The sequence below is a fragment of the Coturnix japonica genome, chromosome 2 (assembly GCF_001577835.2).
Source record: "Coturnix japonica isolate 7356 chromosome 2, Coturnix japonica 2.1, whole genome shotgun sequence".
Lineage (NCBI taxonomy): Eukaryota > Metazoa > Chordata > Aves > Galliformes > Phasianidae > Coturnix > Coturnix japonica.
Window position 1 is genome coordinate 14,006,050 of NC_029517.1, and position 19,434 is coordinate 14,025,483.

At 37.2% G+C, this 19,434-nt stretch overlaps 1 protein-coding gene across 1 annotated transcript in view; it reads left to right on the forward strand.

The window, feature by feature from the left end:
- The first annotated feature begins 3,328 nt into the window (after window positions 1-3,328).
- MPP7 (membrane palmitoylated protein 7) overlaps window positions 3,329-19,434 on the forward strand; it is a 92,766-nt gene continuing 76,660 nt past the window's right edge. The window contains exons 1-2 of the mRNA XM_032443057.1: window positions 3,329-3,470; window positions 12,275-12,393. Coding sequence (XP_032298948.1) covers window positions 3,344-3,470; window positions 12,275-12,393 — 246 coding nt within the window. The 5' untranslated portion in view covers window positions 3,329-3,343. The remainder of the gene's footprint in view (window positions 3,471-12,274; window positions 12,394-19,434) is intronic.

Sequence of the window (19,434 nt, forward strand, 5' to 3'; positions counted from 1 at the left end):
TTGCAGCAGTCTAGACTATCCCCTCTGCGAGTTACTTATCAGTGGAGTTATTTCTGAACACAGACTACTTAGTTCTGACACTTCTTTAACAAATTAGGAGAAGAAAAATACTGTCTCAAGTTCTCTTCCTTCCCTTGCCGTCCACACTGGAGTCTCATTCCTATCACCGAGTGCAGGCACAGGGAGTGCAGAAGTAATTTTCCATAGTTTTAACATTCTTTGTAGTAATATTAGGCTATATTCAAAGGTTACATCTCATTTTGCTGTTACGGTTACAGTTTCTCTGCCAATTATTTTTGTCACCATTCTAGGGGCAAAGAAAGTCAGTATTTTTTTCTAAAAGATGTTTTGTAAATAGGTCGTCCCACTGAGATTACAATAGAGAGGTCACTGCTTGTTATTCTAGATCACGTAGTTTTATGCCCAAGATTTAATAGGATTTCAAAAAGGAAGAGGGAGATTTCAACTCAGGAATCCAAAAACAGTGTAAGGAACTGCATTTGATTATTATTTTAAATAGACTGAATAGTTCACTGCACTATTTTTTTCCTCGTTCTTCGGGTCCACATAAGATTTCTGCTAGCTGAAAAGGTGAATTTTATGAGGCTTTTTGTTAGTGGTTTCTCTTTTTCTTTTTTTTCTCCTTCTTAACCATTTAAAGGTCCCATCCAACCCAAACCAATCTATGATTCTGTGATTTGGAACGAGGTTTTATAGGCTTACCTACACTGTGTCCCACTTGCTGCGTTTGACAGATCTGACTACCATCTCCCCAGACTCTATATCTACCTACCCCGCTTTTCCTCTCTTTCCCCTATGGAAATACATGCTTCACTTCTGTGGCTGTTGAAGCTGTTGATTATACTCTGACTCTTTTGAAAGACATTACCTCTATCCTGGGCTAATTTTCCACTGTGGATCTTTGCTTCCTTTATCGTGAAATCTTTTGTGCCCTTCCAAAATCCGCCTTATTATTATGTTTTTAAATATTATGTGTCCAAATACTTTCTGATGTTTCAAGACAATTTTTAGATGAATGGTAGGGGGTGAATGTGTGATGACTGGCACTTGGTGCTAATGATATTTCTAGGTTTATTGTTTAAAGAATGTTATTATGCCTAAAAATATTAGTAATGGGCATGCTCTCAGGAAAAAAAAAAAAGGAAAACTACTTCAGCAAATGGAAAAAACAAATCGTAATTTTAAAATTGTGTGTTAGTGTCTCTAAAAACAATGTTCTATTATGCTGCTTGATGCATATGATTCTCCAAATACACCTTGCTTTTTGTCACACTCCCTAATTAATAAGTTTTGCATTCATTTCATTTCCCAGGAAATCTGTAACAGTAAAGTGTGCTATGCATCATTTGCGTCTTGCTGCTTAAGTAATACAGATTGCTTATTAAACCCAGTTGGTTTTCAGCTGCAAGGTGTAAATTGTTTCTTTAAGTAAATGTTTGCTTTTGGAAGGGAAAGAGAATTATTTTTCTGTATTTCTACTTCCTTTACTGCTTCTCCTGAAGGGTGATGACAAATGTTCAAGTAATTTTTTTTTAATGCATCAAACTGTGGTCTCCATCCTGACTGTAATACAAGTGGCTTTTAATTTGCAGCATGATGCACCTCAGAGGTGTTTTTCTGGTCTTAGTCTTTGATTAATAAAGTGAGATGAAAGACAAGAAGAAGAAGAAAATGGGAGGATCAGTTCTTATTTTTGTTGTTCTCCATTGGAGGGTGGCAGACCACCTTTCCTCTTGCCCTTCCGTTCTGACTGCATAAACTGATGGTGGCTGTGTGTGTTCCTGCGGGGGAGTTAACAGGTTAATTGATGGGGGCCTAACAAATGTACCTCTAGGGTAGGGGACCAGCTTCATTTAGTCTATCTGCCAAGGCTGTATTTTATTAACACATTCAAACAAGACTCCAACCTGGTTTATTTTTGTATTTGTTCTCATCTGGCGAAATAAAAGTAAACTGGGATTTGAAAATGAACGAAAGTGTTCTATTGAGAATTAGTGAAGAGAAGTGCAAATAACAGAAAGTTCGCAAATTGTGGACTGTTTGAAGTTTGTTTTGTTTTAATATTCTTAGACGTCAGACCATTGTCAAAAGCAGGATAGCTTTCATGATGGCAACATTTGATGCAACTAAATGTTGATCCACTTATGTTAATTTTGCTTTACTTTGTCAACAGGCAAACCAGATTTGTGTAGCTTGCTTCCATCTAAAAGAGTTATAAAATGTTTAAATGAAAAACATTCTTACGAGTTACAGGCTTATGTTTATGCACATGTGGGTGTATGTACAAATAATTTACTGTTTTTCTACTTGTTGACAACATATGAGCAATCCTAGTCCTCCCTTAAGGCTTGTTGTCCCATCAGTGTTGGCTCCAGTTATGTTAAAGCAAGTGTCTTAACTGGAGGGTTGAGCTCCTGCATGTGGTTGCATCTGAAGCTTTACCATTTTCTGTGTTCTGAAAATTTACTTGAACTCAATGTGCGAGGCTATTTCATAGTTTAAAGGCTGAGAAGGACCTTCTGCCGTTGAAGCAAGTCTGAGATCTAGTATTTGCTTACAAATTTAGGGAGATTCAAGGTTGCTTTCCTGGCTTCACCATAGTTGATGTCATCTTCATGTCTGACTTTTGTGGAGCCAAGATGACATCACTACGCTTTGTGAAGTGTTTTAGTGTGAAAAACATTGTGAAGTTGTTGCAGATTTCTTTCCTCACAACCCTATAGTGAGCTTGTTCATCTGACATTTAAAAATGCTTTCTCTGTTTGTCCTTTTTAACTAACACAGGATGGTGCAAAGCAGTCTTCGTATTACTGATTCATGTGTTGTCAGTGGGAAAATCACATTTAATGGCCAAGTTTGGTCCCCAAGTAAAACTGAGTGATTGCGCAAGTGTAATGAAAGTCAGAAGCAGTTCTTGAATTTGAATATTTTGAGTTATAGACAGTAAAATGTGCATGGCTTACATTAACTCCTTCTTGAGAGCATATAAGGAGGTAATGCTGTGCCAGATAGAGGGTTTTTTCAGTGTTATAGGCATATAAAACTGAATACACATTAGCTTTTTAAATGGAGGAAAACCACGTTTGTTGCAAACCAAGTCATAAATTCAGCTGCCTTTAAAATACTCTTTTTTGGGGAGGGGGGGGGGTGTTTTCTGTCTTGTAATAATGCAAAATACAGCCATGAAACTTGCTTGAAATTTTTGAAGCAGCACGTCCGATGGCTCTTTAATAATTATCAGGACTTCTGTCTAGAGCTGCATACCATTGGTGTGGATGTAGTGAATGCCAGTACAAATATTTTGCTAAAACACGACGGTGATATGACAGCCCTATCATCTATGTGGGCTGTCTGCCAGCAAAGTGTGAGCTGCGAGCAGTGCAAAGTTCAAAGTTGTTTTTCTAATCACCTGAACACTGAAAGATGCTATCCTTGCTTTGCCCGTTTTGGTATGGATATGTTCCCTTTATCTACAACTAATATGCTTTACTAAGCTTGCAAGTTTCAACATAGTTTTTCCTAAGAATGCTTGATAATGAAAAGGATAAAAAGGCAGAGAGGGGGAAGAAACAGTGATGACAGTGGAGTAGTTGGTGGAGCCAAGAGGGTGCATGAGAAATGCTTGTGGGGGCAGAGGGCAAACGAAGCTGCAGTAGCAGAGAATTTCAGCCTTTTCAGCCAGTTGTTTGCTGAAGGAGGGAGCTAGAAATCAGAGACTTCTATTTTTACAGATCATTTAAAAAATGTAGTGAAACGGTAGCCAAAGATCTGGATTCGTTGTTATGAGATGAAGAGAAAGAGAATTTAAGAGAATGATGGGGGAAAGATTTCTGGGAGTAGCGGTTCCATTGGTGGCTGCCAGGTGAAGGCTTGCGAGGCGATGGAGCCCTGGCCTGAGCTGCCTCGGTGCTGTCGTGCTGCACTGCAAGCAGTGGGAGCAGGGGCTCTGTGCCACTCAGAGCTGTGTCTGCACTGGGATTGCAAGGCTACTGAAATTCTCACCTCGTCGAAACGCACAGATATGGCGAGATCTGTATGAAAGCTGATACTCTGGCTGAGGCAGGACTTACACTGAATTAATAAATAGAGCTTGTATTTTATCATGTTTTCTTGAGAACTCCCCATCTCCAGCTGCCAGAGGCATTAACTGGCTCGTAGGCTAACGCTAATGTGAAAGATGTGGGAAACTCTGAGGCGTATGGCTGGCTTTAATTGCTCTCAGATTTTTAAAATTATAAATTTCTGGTGTTGGGAAAAGGGTATTTATTTTGATTTCAACATATTTATGGTGAGTGTTGGAAAACTTGTTCAAAGTAGAATTAAATTTCTCTAAACTCTTCTGGTTTGGATTAATGCTTTAAGCCAGGCTGATTCAGCAGTATGGAATCAGAAAATGTGTGCAGATATATTTACTGGTGGGAAACTCTTTAAAATGTTACAGTTGTTGGATGCAAATTTAACTTCAAATTCAAATGGTCTGTCGGCATGAACGTACACTTCTTTTTTTCTTGGTGCTCAGTGTGAAATTTTGTGACGAATGTGAAAGTACGGCAGCCTATATTGTTTTTAACCAAAGGCTTAAATGTATAGCTACTCTGGTTGGACTGGAAGCTGTTATTACACAAATGATTGACAATTCCTGCTTCTGTCAGACATCCTTTGACAGGAGCAGGCGGTGATGTTGTAACTCACAAGTGTAACTGTGCCGGGATCCTGCTCGGCTAGCAGAGTTTATCATATGTTTTTACTGTCAGATGAAAGGTTTTGTGGCTTCTCAGCCCAACGTTAGGTCAAGTATTGCTTGTTTTAATAAAATTGAAGCTGTTCATCTGAAGGAAATTTAGTACTGCTTTCAGATAGTGAGAAACTTTGCTGCTAACAGTGGTGGAACATGAGTTCAGATATTATTTTGGTCTTAAAATAACATATTTGCTAAACACGAAACCCATACCTCAATGCAGTATAGGAATGCAAAGGGTAAAACACAAAGCGTAACCACTCTTAGTTGCCGTTTATAAACTTAACTTTGATGCAACAGAAATGTTGTACTTAACTCCTTAAAGCTTTCGGTATTTCTGTATTGTTTCATAGATTTCTCTGTCAGAATCTGTGGGCATGTGCATGTGTATATGACTGATGGGATGGTGTAATTTGTTTTGTATGCTATGCACAGAACTCAGTCACACAGTGAGATACAGCGCTGAAAGGATACTGCTACTTTAAAGCCTGTTTTGGGCATCGGTGCTGCCATCTCTTTTGTGGAGATTACGGGATGTTTTCTTTCACTCTTAAGACACAGAATAAAAGGCTGAGCTATACAGTAGTCAAATGGTGCTTCCAGTATTTTTAGGTACAACTAAAACCCGTTAAATAGTCTCAACTTCTACTGCTGGAAGTCTTTCTTCAGTCTCTTAATGAGATATGGTAGCTTCCTTATGCGGATGTGAAATGGCACATTTAGTACGCCTTGCAAACTGTGAAGAAAGAGTTAAACATACCGAGCGTGCCCGGCGATTCTTTTCTGACATCCTAGCACTGGAATGAGTTCTTTCCTCAGTGCCTGCCAGATACTTGCTATTGCCTCCTCTAGTGTTGATGAAGATCTAGATATAAATACTTAAGACTCCCCAGGCTGATGTCTGTACAAAGGACCAGTCAGTTAGTCAAGGTTATTCAAGGTGTCACAGTATGAGGGCTTCTTTGGAGCGGCCAAGAGTATCTGAAAACATACATGTCAGATCTTTGTACGAGCTTTCCACAAACTGCCTATTAATTTGTGCTTGATAGGTCACTTTAAATCAGTTATACATTTGTGTTATTCTTGCAGAAAATAGTCCTTCTGTAAGCTCATGAAAGTCATTTTATGATTTTTCAAAGTATCCCTGTTGATACAGCGCCTCGCAATTATATCTTGAGTTTCGGTTTTGAAACAGATCTCAGGAGCTATACAAGCAAGAACGTGGTATTACCCTGTATGAATGCAAGAAGGGATCAACTGTTTAACTCGAATCAGAATGCACTGGTATGTGGTATGCTAAATCTGAAATACACATGTTGAGACAAATCCTTAAAGACCAATAACTGTTTCAAACAACTGCGGATTCTTTAGCTCCTGTAGCCAAGTTCCAAAACTAAAGACTTTTCCATTTTGAAGGGAATAATATTTTTAGAAGTGGTGGGCTTAAATGCTTGCTTGCTTTCAACATTGTCTGTCATAATGTTGTTTTAAGGTGGGCTAACAAATTACTGCAGTTTGGAGGAATAAAAACCGGGTACTATTTTTAAATTAAAATACTGCACTGCCCTCACTGAATCTGTAATCTTGTTCTTTGAGGGTTTGCATGACAAAGTTCTTGTTTTCATTAGGAAAAAAACAGAACGCTGATATTTTAATTAATCCCACCTGTAGGAGTTTCAGCATTTTGCTTCTTTATAATCAGTAAATAGAACAAGATAGAAGTTTTTCCACAGACACTGCTGACCTGTGTGTCTCAGTCTTCTCTACCTTTTGAAAATCAGATCTTTTTTTTTTTAAAGCAATTAACATTTTTTTTGAAGTACGTGATAGAATCTTGTTAGTTGCTGGTTCTGTACGGAGCAGTTGTTGGATCCCCGTATGTGCTCGCAATATCGGTAAGACTATATACTTGATGGAATTATCAAGTGTAAAAAAGAAGGATTTGTTGCACACAAGACTGAGCACACAGCAGTCCTTTTACAGTCATATAGGACAGTGGGTACAGAATGTGTTTTTATTTGATCTTGTGCACGGTTAGCGATCTCTAAGCTGAGAATGAAATAACCTTCCGTATTTAGTGTTAGTGACTTTGATTTTCTTATGCGGCCACAGTGATGTCAGAAGGAAGGTTTCTGTTGCAAGGCTGTTTGCTTTGTGTAAGGAGAGTGTTGTCTGATCCTTTATAGAACTGTAAAGTACGGTTCAAATGTGAAAAAATGTCAGCTTGTTATAAATGGCAGCAAATGGTGCTGATTATTTTACCTTTGACAAAGTGGAAAATTTAAAGGTTGGTGTGTCCCGTTTTATTAATACAATAAAATTTTACAGTGTTGTTCTGGGCTTAGATATATGTTCTTTAGTGTTTATTACCCCTCAGTTACAGTAAAAACTTTTGATTGGAAGTCTGGCATCATTGTTCAGAATGCTAAATCAGGAAATTAATTAGCATATGAAAGAAAATGTGCATCCATTTGTCTCCAGCTTTTTCCTTACACTAACCAAAACAAAGTTGGTGTTTTCCTGTAATACGCAAGAGTGATGGAATGCAGAGACCATATTTTTTATCATTTAGCACTAGTTTATAGCTTCCACAGACTTGTCCTAATAATGAAGCTATGAAGGATATGACAAGAATGGTGATATTAAATTTCTCTAGACTAACAGTAAATTTTTCCATTCTGATGTCAAGAATGTAGAGCATCTGGATTCCGCAGTGTGAGTGGTTCAGTACGGGAACACTTTCATCAAATGGTTCACCATTTATTCTCCTCCAAGGAACAAGCAGACTCCTACAGAAAAGAGCACTGAAAGAAGCAGTTTTCTGGAGCTGGACAAATTATTTGTCCTGTTGTTTCTGATTGCAAAGTTTTCCATTGTTTCTTAGCGTTAAATCTTATCGCATGTGCAAAATTAAGTGAAGCATTTTAAATTCAGAATTCTCAATATTACATCCAGTGTTACTCAGATCTAGTAAAATTAACTTGTATTAATTAAGGTTAGGAAAAAATGAAGAGACTCTGAGGGCAGGAGCTGTTTAAGTGTATTAATAGAACAAAGTGCGAAGTCTGTCTGTTGCTGTTTGAAGCAGGAGCAATGCTGAGGTTTCAAGCACTGTATTTTTCCCTTGAAGTTATTTCCTTAGTCCAAGCTGGCAGAATTCTACAAACCTTATTTTGCAATTATATTGCTCTACTCAGTATATGCAACAAGTCCAAAAACTTTAGAGTAATTTCCCTCTCTGTGACAAGCTCTTGTGCATTTTTGTTTTAGTCTGTCTGTATCTATTAGGTTATCTACATGCATAGTGTATATAGATTATTTCTGTAAAATGGCTATCTAGTTGTTGGTTATTAAATGCCTGTGTTTCTTTTCATGGAAGAAATAAATTTAATGTAAAAGCGTCGTATATCTGGTATTAATTTATTAAATTGCTTTATTCTTGGTTCAGGCAGTTAGGTTTAATGGGCCATCTGAGCACCTGCAAACTTTTCCTTCCTCTCTTCCGAGGGTTTTATGATATTACTGTGTGCAATGCCTGTCTCCTTTTATTAGTATTGCGGTGCTATACTACAGGGATGCTACTTGTTTCACATCTTAGTTCAACTTAGACACTGTACCTAGTTTATATAACATGAGTCATATATATATATATATATATATATATATATAATATCAGCATACTACTATCCAAAACTAAGAGTTCCCACATTCCAGAAGTGACTCCTCTTGCTGCCACTGGGTTATGTGACCATGTTTAATCAAGAAAGAACCTCAGATCTTCCCTTATCTCTTTCAGTGATGTGGGATGTCCAGGGATGATCACACTGTGATGTGATTTTTACTTTCGGTTTCTTTCCCCACGCTGTAGGACAGACTGGGCTGACTTCCCTTTTTATAATTGGTTGTAGTCTTACATCTCTATGTTTAAACTCTTTGTTAATTTTTGTGATGTATGCTCAGGTCATTTGAGACCTCTGAATAAATGTTCTGCTGTTAAAAATAGAAGTAAACGAGTTTTTCTTGTGTAAGTCATGTTTATGTTACTGAATTTTGACACCTGAAGTATTTTGATACTAGAAAATCCCAGCGGGACTTTGATTCATTTTAAATATAAATCCTGTTTAAATTTAGCCAAACTAGACTACAAGAAAGAAAGCCTGAACAGAATAGCAATAGTGTATAAAGAAGCCTTTTTGTAAAAATTTTTTTTATTTTTATTTTTATTTTTATTTTTATTTTTATTTTTATTTTTATTTTTATTTTTATTTTTATTTTTATTTTTATTTTTATTTTTATTTGGTAAGGCTCTTTACAGTGTTGCCAACGTAAGAAATTAGAAAAAATAAAATAAAACAAAAAAACATATTTTTCATCTTTTCATGATTTTTGTTGTTTTCTACAACTTGTAGAGGCTTTTAAAGAGCTTTTTTTGTGTGTTAGTTTAAATTTTAGGCATCCTTCCAAAAATGTGTGCAAAATACCTTTTTTAATGGGAGATCTGTGAGTGTCATTTGACTCAGAGGTGTGAGGAGAAGGCATCGCATTGAGCCTGATGATAGCATGGCACAGGCCTGGCAGCGTTCAGCTCTCTGCTCCACATCTACCTCCCATCCTTTTGGCTTTTAATGCAGCTTTAATTTACATCTCAGTCCATCTCACCATAGGGCATATAACTATGAGCATTTAAAAAACTCAGTATATCAACACTTCAGTGTTTCCAATTGGCTCCGAAAAGAATTTTTCAAAGATAAATCTGATTTCAGCAGACTGGCAGCAGTAAAAGCAGTGAACAACTTGCATTGCTTGCAGTGGCCTTTGGCTCTGGCCTACAGAACCACCCGCGGTGCAGCTTGCTGGCTTTGCAGGAGGTTGGTTTGATGTTGGGCTGAAGCACAGTGTCCAATGGTAAATTTTTCTTTCTGTTTACATAATGCTTAGTTTTGAGGGGAGTCTCTAGAGCAGGAATGTAGTGTTCCCTATGTGCTGGGTGGTCGGGGTTCTCCTGCTGCAAGAAGAGCTGGATCTTGATTTGTATCCCCTTCTGGGTCAAAGCTGTTAACACCATGCTGCAGAGCTAAAGCAGGGCAGCACTTGAAACATGACCATAGAATTGGATAAAATAAGTTGGCACCCATCTAATTTTCTCCTTTTCCCCAGAAAGTTGTATTAATTGGGTACCTTTCTGTTGAAGGTAGCACTAGAGCTACTGAGACATAAAAACATTCATTTCCCTGGAAGGGGCAGTTCAGGGCTATGTGAGCAAATTTAGCCCGTGGCAGCTATTCATCTGAACATGGAAACCTCAAGGAATGGAAGCACCCACAGGACAAATCTGTCTTGGACTGCAGGTAGCTCTGCGTAAAACCCAGTCTCACTACAGGCACCTTCAGTCTTACCTGTTATCACTACTGTAAGAGCCCATCAAGAAACTTGTCACTTGGGATTTAATTATCGGAGGTTTGAGAAGCTACATTTACAAACGTAGAATAGTTTCATGGTAGATTACACGTGAAAATTAAGCAGATTTCGTGGAACAAGAAATAAAAAGCATGTTCTTTTGTACATCTCTAATGTGAACAGAGTGCTTAAAGTCCGTATTTTCATTCCTCCAAAAGGCATATGTGAATTGTTCTTAAACAGTTATGTCACAGTATAAGCTTGCATTCAGCTTTCTATTCCATTTTTTAACAACCTACAGGTTATTCTGAGCTAAGTGTATTTGCAGTAACAAAAGTAGTTCTGCACAGACATATAAGGCTGAGTGTAAAGAAATTTTAATTTGCTAAATATATCTCTTCAAACCAAAGTAAATTAGATTAATTTTTTGCAATTTTAATGTTTCTTCTTCCTGCTTATTTCTGCAGCTGTAGTAATATTTGTGTCACTTTGCAGCTGTGAATTACTGTGACATCCACTTCTAAATGTGTGGGGTTTTGTTTTATTTTTTTTACCCGGTGCTGAAATTCTAATAATCCAGAAAGTAAAAGCCAAAAGTCCCATTCAGCTTCTGTTCCTCCAGTCTTCAGTCATTGATGGAGTCTTGCTTGGCAAGACTTAGTTTTCTTTTTCTGTCCGTGCAAAATTGTAGTGGTTTGAGTTATATCCTCTTCTTACAGTATTTCTGAAGAATAAACAAGAACAGATTTAAAGAAAAGCAAGATTCTAAGAAATTGAATGTCAACCACCAAAAACTCTTGGACCACAAAAAGAATGTATCTGGAAGGAACGTTTTTTTTTTTTTCCCCCAGAATATTTTACTGAAAGGCAGTAAAACCATGAAAATGTTAAATAATCAGATCCCGGAGGTGCCATATGTAATTTTGAAAGGGGGAGCGTGGTACCTGGAAAGGTTGTGAAATTATGTTTACTAATAAATATTTGAAGTCTTAACCTTTGGGGAGATAAGAGACATAATAACGATAGGCAACCTATAACTTAGAATAATGTTCTTTACTAGCAGAATATCTTGTAAATCTGTCCTTGTGACGAACAGCAGCACTTACTCAGACTAAAAATAATAGCAGGACCATGTATCTTGGATCCCGGGAGACTATTGGTGTTTTTGTAGACAGCAGACGGGAGAAAAAAGGCATTTTGTCCTTTTTACCCCAAGTAATCCCACTGGAAAATTAAACATGTGCTATGAATTGATATCAGCTCATGCCAGGTTACCTCCCTAAAGAGGACTGCTGCAAACACTGTTGCTACATTTCTTGGACAGCGGCTTGATGGCCTGTGTGCATGATGGATATTTTATGCTGCATGCTACTGTGGAACACTGTGCTACTGTCTGCCCCTCGGAGCCTGCTGGTGAGGTGTGCCACAAATAACTGGGAGCAGCGATTGCCTTAACCCTATGGATAATCTCGAACACCCGTGAATTAAAAATATTACTGAAATCGTACTCTGTGTGGGTGTTTCTGGGAAGGCTGTGTTGTTTTTGTTTTTCCAGGTTTAATAGCGTAACACATAACTTCCTTTTGTCTTGCTCTGGGTTCCTACTGAACACGGGATGAAAAAAAAATATTAAGCAATATATTAGCAAGAAATATTTAGAGAAACCACGAACCCTTTTTTAATGGACCACCCTATCCAGTTTCTGTTCTTTTAAGGAAGTTTTTCCTATTCATGACTCATTTCACTCTTTGGCTAACATCAAGGGAAATGGAATAACGATTAAGCAAAGGAATGTATGTTTTTTTTCTCGTTTTGTCCTTTTTTTATTTTTTTTCCTCCCAAAACCTTTACGAATTTCTCTGTAACCTTGTGTAAATACATATGGATATAGAAGCTCGACAACTCTGACAAGGTAAAAAGTACACTGCTAATACTTTCTTTTGAGTAATTTAAAAAAAATGTTCTTTTTAGTTCTACAAGGTAATGTTATGCTGGATACTCCAGGCTCCCCATTCAGTTAAAATGACATGCTCCAGGCAGCCAATTACACAGAACTGTTAAGTGAAATTAATGAGATCACCCCTAGATTACACTTTGTGTTTTATTTTCATTTTATAGGTCTGTATGAACTGCTGGCTGCATTGCCAGCCCAGCTGCAGCCACATGTGGACAGCCAGGAAGACCTGACCTTCCTCTGGGATATGTTTGGTGAAAAAAGCCTTCATTCACTGGTGAAGGTAAACCACATTTAAGTCAGATTCTCTTTGAGAAGAGCATATGGAAAAATGTTTTGAGCGCCATCTAGTAAACCAGTGATAAAACTTGCTCAGTGAAAACAAAACAGCCTTGTTTTAACTCTGTTTCTGTCAGAGTGGAAGTTGTTAAATAAGATTCTACCAAAAATACATAGATGATTTCATTTAAGAGTGATGTTTTGGCAGCATAATGCTAATGCAGCAAACATATGTTGTTTGCCCTTGTTTAGAAAAAGAGAGTAAGGAATAGTAGCAGGAAATCTGAGCCTTCTTTATGGTCAACATTCAAGACCTGGAGTTTAGCTTAAATAAATAAATGTTCGCAGCAAAAATTAGAAGGGATATATTTTCTGAGGTCAAGTATGGCAACAGTTCAGTAGCCACATTAATTTAAAATAATTTCCTTTAACAAAGTCAACTGAAATTCTAGTAAGCTGTTTCTTTTACTGGCTTGCCTCCATTTAAAATTGTTTTGCACATAAATACATTGGACTAAAGTACAACCTAAAATAAGTTTGGAAGAATACTTAAGTAAAGTGTCCTGCTACAAAAATTATCAGCAACGAGGGATCAAAGCATGCTGTGGAAGTATGTAGGGTAACCCCAATAATACTATAATTGCTTAAAGAAGAAAAACAGGACCAATCAGCTGATTAGGAATGTTCCACTCCTTCAAAATGGTAAATGTGGCTCAGGTCACTAGTACAGAGCTAATTCAAGCTGTAAGGAAATCCTTAGATTTCGAATGAGTCAGTAACTGTTGGTAACCCATACCGTGAATATATCCAGACTTGACAGTAGTTGAGTAGAATTTGTTGCAGTTGTCAGTCATTGATCTAGAGGAGGCTTAACACTGAAGCTGTTATTTTGATGTAACCTTTCAGCAATCTAACTCCAGAAAATATTTGATAATGTTGGAATTTGGCCATGATTTTCGAATTAGCTGTGAAATTACATATAAAAATAAACACAAGTACACAAAAGCAACAAACAAAGGAATGATGTTTTTTAGTACTCACTTGTCTCAAGAATTTAATCAAAATTTCTGAAGCATGGTGATTCCCAGACTTCTCACTGCTTTGATTCAGCAGAAGATCACTGAAAGAAACACTGATTATGTTCCTAATGTAGGTTGACAGCAGTGTGAATCTAAGTTAAATGTTAGGTCAGAAGCTAAATTAGTTTTCATTTTGGGCTGGAAACTAAAGAAGGCTGTCTAGAACATGAGTGTGGATCTGTGAAACATTAAAATTTCAACATTTGCTATTAATTTTGTATTGAGTCAAAATCTTAACCTTTTGAACTTATTCACACGCTCCCTTTTGTCTCTTCCTGCAAAAGAAAACAATCACAACACAACTGTAACTATGGCACTCATCTTGAGTATACTGTTAGTTTGGAAAAGTGCTCTCATACTAGTGGTGAGCTCTAATTGTTTGTTATTACAGGATGGATTGTTCTTACTAGGAAAAGCAAACAAACAAACATTGACAGTGAGAAAGGGTTCTTCAGGCAGTTGGGAAATTTTGGGCTTCAGTGAATGAACATCTCATTGCAGTTACAAGAAATCACTGAAGTATTCCAAGCATCTTCATTATTTATCTTGTAGATTTTAAGATCAGGAATTAAATCTATGCATAATTCCTAGCTTGCGAGCTTTTATGTCTCACATAGTCTTAAAATAGATTTATTTGTTGAAGTTGCATCCTTATTGTTTACTAGTTATGCCTATTCTTTAATACAACATCCTAATTTTATTCAAAAAACGGCTTTTTTAGTTATAAGAACTGAGGCTTTTCTCAGCATCTATAATGACTCAGTGCACATCAGAGGATGTAGGACCTCACTTAGTGATGGCCGTGTTATAGAAAATAGTACCTGAAGAACTTTCAAAAGGTTATCTAGATCATATCTGTGTCCCAAGACTGTATCTGAAACATAGCATGTATTTGACCTTTAACTCATTTTAGAAGGATTATTCAGTGTGCTATCAAGTTTCAGAAAAGACAGTGAGTAGCTTGTCTGGAATGGAACTGTAAGAGCAAAAGAGAAGATCTCATCTGCCATAGTTTTTCCCTGTTACAAGGCATCAGACGTGCCAAACCTTTCTGGGTTCTGGTATCTTATTTGAAAGACTGTTTTTCCTAACAGTAACTTCTTAAAGTCAACTGTTCTTGCAAAGACAAATGTTTTCAATTTGTCAGGCAGAGAATGATGACAGATATTTTGTAATAAAAAAGAAGCACTAGCTTAGAGCCAAAGATGTTGTGATCATGGTATGTATGGGTTTTAAACTTCATAAATTGGAAGAAAATTAGCACTGGTCTGCTACCAATTCTGCACTGGTATTTCTTAGTTTAAAATAGACACACTGCTTAATGAAAATTTCAAAGCTGAGCATCATACTCTACTGTTTAATAATTGCAAAGTATCAAAGAAGAGCTGTTTTTCTAGGTTTTAAAATGGATATCCAAGTTCCAAAATGCTTGAAAAGAATAAAATGAACTTTCTACCTTTTGTACAGATATTCCAAGTTTTATGGGCACTTAATAATCCTAGTGTTTTGTATTTGGTTGTATGGTATGATATATGGTTTGCTACTCTGGCTGTCTTAATGTTGAAAAGGTTAAAATCCAACAACAACAACAACAACAACAAAACCAACAAGAAAACCAGCCCCAAACTTTGCCTTGGATTTCTCTTCATTCAGTACTTTTGGATAGAAATCTTTTTGTGAGCTTGGATCAGCCTGAGCTGTTCTAAGAAGTCAGAAATGGAAAAGTTGTATTAGATCATCCAGGCCATTACCCTGCAAATACTGGATAGTTCCCTACACTACATTCCTATTGTAGTAAGTAAAACCAGCAAAAACTGATGCAACTGGTCTTGCTTTTTTTTTTTTTTTTTTTTTTTTTCCTCCTTCTTTCTTCCTTTCTTTTTCTTTTTCTTTTTCTTTTTTTTTCCCTCAATGAAATAATTTGTTGATTTAGATTTTAGATTGCATAGTATAGAGAAGGAACCCACAACCATTGGTGACTGTTTGAAAGAGGAAACTCTCTGCATAGTAGATGTTCAAAGTTTGTCTCCATTTCACTCAATTTGTTACTTCCTTGTCTTATTGCATAGTTTTCTTAAGTTCTATCAAAAGTCTTCAGACTTCTCCTTATTTTTAATATGGTAGAGATCCAAATAATTTTGTAGAGATTTATAGAGAAGGATCATGAAGAGATGATCCTTTGAATAATTACGAGCACTAGCTTAGTTGAAGTCTTAACTAGACATGAGTACACTGGTTGTGTTGGATTATTAGAGGAACAAAGGTAAATAAAGGTATGTTTTAACTTCTCCTTTAGCTTATTTTTAGAGGAGTTACAAGCTCCAAGATGATGCTTCTACATTCAATGTAGCCTTAAACATTTTTCATTGTATATGTAACGCTCAAACACAGAGTCAGCCTATCTGTTAAGCTGTTACCGAAATACTTTTTAACCAATTCTACTTTACCAATTGGCTGTGGCTGGCTCATAGCACGCACGATTCTTTGGCCAATTCTGTACTTTACCTGTAGAGGCTGTGGATGTCCTGTCTCTGGAGATGTTCAAGGCCAGGCTGGATGGAGCCCTGGGCAACCTGATCCAATGTTTGATCTAGATGTAGCAGTTGGCAACCTTGCCTGCGGCATGTGCGTTGGAACTAGATTATCTTTGAGATCCCTTTCAACCCAAGCCATTCTATGATGCAATGACTATGAAAACAACGCGGTGTTGCTGTTTCTCTTGATAGGAAAGAGATCATACATCCAAAAACCAGTATGTAGCACTGGAGAAGATAATAACAGACTTGCTTATATGAATTGTTCTGCTGAGCTGTGTGCCACAAGTGATTTTTTTGGACTCATTGTTCTGTACAGTTGATGAGGATGACCCACAGACTAAGGAAGTGATATCTGTGTAGGTGCCAAAGAATAACAAGGGTGGTGATGGATGAGAAGGAGGTATTAGATGGGATGGAGTTGGCTTTCTTCATGGTAGCCCAATGACATTGATATTGACTGTTTCTGTACTTCAAGCTAGAAGCTACTATTGAAATATTTTTTACTTCTAGCATATTCGTTATTTTCTGATTACTTTTTTCTTTGTCTGTATTTTCTGTTGAATTGTATGTAATCTTTGCACAGTCTTCTTTGAAACTGTTTCTGCAGTTCACAAAAACTTCTTATTTTCTTGTTAATTGCTTTGTTGTATGGAGAGAGAAGGGTGTGCTTTGTGAGAGGCTTTGGTTGTGTGCATAGTTGTACCTGGTAAGGGAATGGTAAAATGCATTTCTGATTTCAGGGCAGACATAAGTATGTAGCTCGGGAGGAGCTCAAAGGAGCTGCATTATCCAGTGACAGCAAATCTGAAAAAAATAGAAGGGAAAGTGTGACTGGAGATTTGAAGGTTGCAGGCCCGTAACCTTAAATCTAACTCAGTGAGTGGGTTGTGGGTTCACGGGACAGTGTTGTGGACCTGGAGGGATGTACAGACCACCTTGGAGTTGATGGAATTATTGAAACTGATAGCTCATTCACTACAATATAACTTCGGTATTCACAGTCCTTAGGGTTCTTTACTGCAGTGTTCTCAATCATATTTATTTTTAAAAAGCTGTACCTCCCAGGTAATGGGAACAGGCTGTAGTTCTGAAAGTTCTTATGAAGTTCTGAAGTGCTGTTTACTTTGGAGATAGGGGAGAAAACGAAGGAGAAGGTGGTGTGAGTAAGCATTTACCACCTGGCCATCTGGAGGAGGAGGTGGGAGTGTGGGGCTTTGCAGCTGGGACCAATTCATGGCCAGTGAAAAGTAATTGTTCTTCATGCTCTAGAGAAAGATTGGTTCGTATGTTAGAGTTACATCTTTAATTATGAAAAGGCATGCAAAAGAATTCTGAATAAAGCTCTCACTCTTGTCATGCTGGCTGTCCAAACAGTGAAAAGATCTAAGCTAGGCAGGCTTAAAAACTCTACAATTTTAGGAGGGGGGAGAAGGAATTTACTACAACTGAACTCTTTAATTGATGGACTTGACAACAGATGGCAGTTCTTTGTCATTCTTTAAGTTCAGGTCATTTGGTCTGTACATACAGAATTTCAGTGCTCTTCTCATCCAAAGTATTTGAAGGTAATGATCTAAGTAAACCAAAACTTGATCATAGTCTTTCTACTTACCAAAAGATGAAGCTACTGTGGAAAAATATACACTGTAAGAAAGCCTGATGGTGCCTGACAACAGTATGCACTTGTATTTGGAGTAATTAGCATCGAAGCACTGAGTCATTTTGCTTCCATCAAAATTACTGCATGCAAAAAATGTAATGCAAGGTGTTATTCCATATGAAATGCCATGTGAATTTAAAGTGTAACTTTGAAGCCAAAGTGATTTTTGGAGACTTGTTCGATAGCCAGCAGCTGAAATGCGCAAGAAAAGAGATCACTTTTAGCTGGAGGCAATCAGCTGCCTTTAAACTTACTTTCCATGGAAACAGTGATCAGATTAATCAAAATAAGGTAATTGGAGTTTTATAGAAAATACTACGGGATCTTTACTTTATTCAGACTGATTTCGTTGCCACAGAAAATTCAAGGAAAAGGTAAGTAGCAGCCAGGCAATTGAGCAAACACTTCTGCTGTTGTGATGGGGAGTTTCTGGATGGAGCATGTATGTGTTGACCCCTCTCATTTGCCTGCATGCTTGTTGTGTAAACATGCAGTGCATCAAGTGATAACTGATCAAACAGGACACAAGTAAGAATGCTTTTGTTTCAATTCCTGGCTACAACCCCAAACTTTCCATGTACTACAGTAGGAGTTTCTCTCTGATGAAAAACAGTTCTTACCTTCTGCATTCATACTTACACACATAGATGTGCTTATCTGTGCCTTCATTAAAGTGAAAGACCTCCAGCGTACTGAGAAAGTGGTCAAGCTTAGCATTGGACAGTGTAACCTTCTTTTAGAGAAAATGCCCGTCAAGTTAGTGCCAAATGGATGTGTTAGTGCAGTCATGGACAAACATGAATCATTTGTGAGATTCAAAAGAACTATTTATGTCTTGGCTGTACTTCATTTGTTGGGAAGCAGCTAGTGTTTGTTTCTGTTGTTGTTGTTTTATTTTGTATGCTTTACTTTGTGCTTGGTTGAAGTTTAATAGAAAGGTCCAACTTCTGCCCCAAGTTGTGATATTCGCTATCACCAGCATCTTGCAGCTTCTACACCAGAGCTGCTAATGTGTTTAATAGTAGAGACTTGAAAATTTCGTCTAGATTTTTATAAGGAACTCTTGTTCTTGTCAACATATCCTCCTTTCAGCCCATGTTGTTAAAAATAATAATTAAAAAATCCAAGATCAGTTTCTAAAGTTGCAATTAAATGGTCTTGTTGACAGTTTCAGTCTCATAAAAGCTGTAGAAGTTGGGCTAGATAAGAGATTCTGCGGGTATGGTGTACCAAGAAAGATTTGAAATGAAAAATAAAAGAGATAAGCTTATTAAATCAGAGGTGTGAAATATTGGTCTATGACTACTACTTGAAACTTGTGAATTAATCAGTGCTTTGGAATGTGAAAAAGCTTTGGTTTAGGTTAAACTCCAGACAGAGGCATTTTTTGAATCGGTAGTAATTGATTTAAAGTTTCTGCTGGGAAACCTCCAAAGAGTAGCAGAAATCCAGCCAAAATGCTCTAGACATTAAGAACTGAATCCAAATCCTTCTAAGACAAATGGTTTGTAATTTGGTTGTTACAGTGGGGCAGTATACCAGCCTGGTGACAAAACTTGTGCCATATCCAAATTTTTCTTGTCTTACAAAGCTTGCATAATATTTCTTCAACCAAAGTGATTCGTGCTTTATGTATGATATTGAGGCCAATCAAAGGTCTCAAAGCTGCTCAGTAGTTTGACAAATCCAACATATCCAATGATAATGTCATTTTAAGCTGTTTTTTACAGCATTCTTTTCTTTTGGAATGGGAGTCTTTTTTTTTTTTC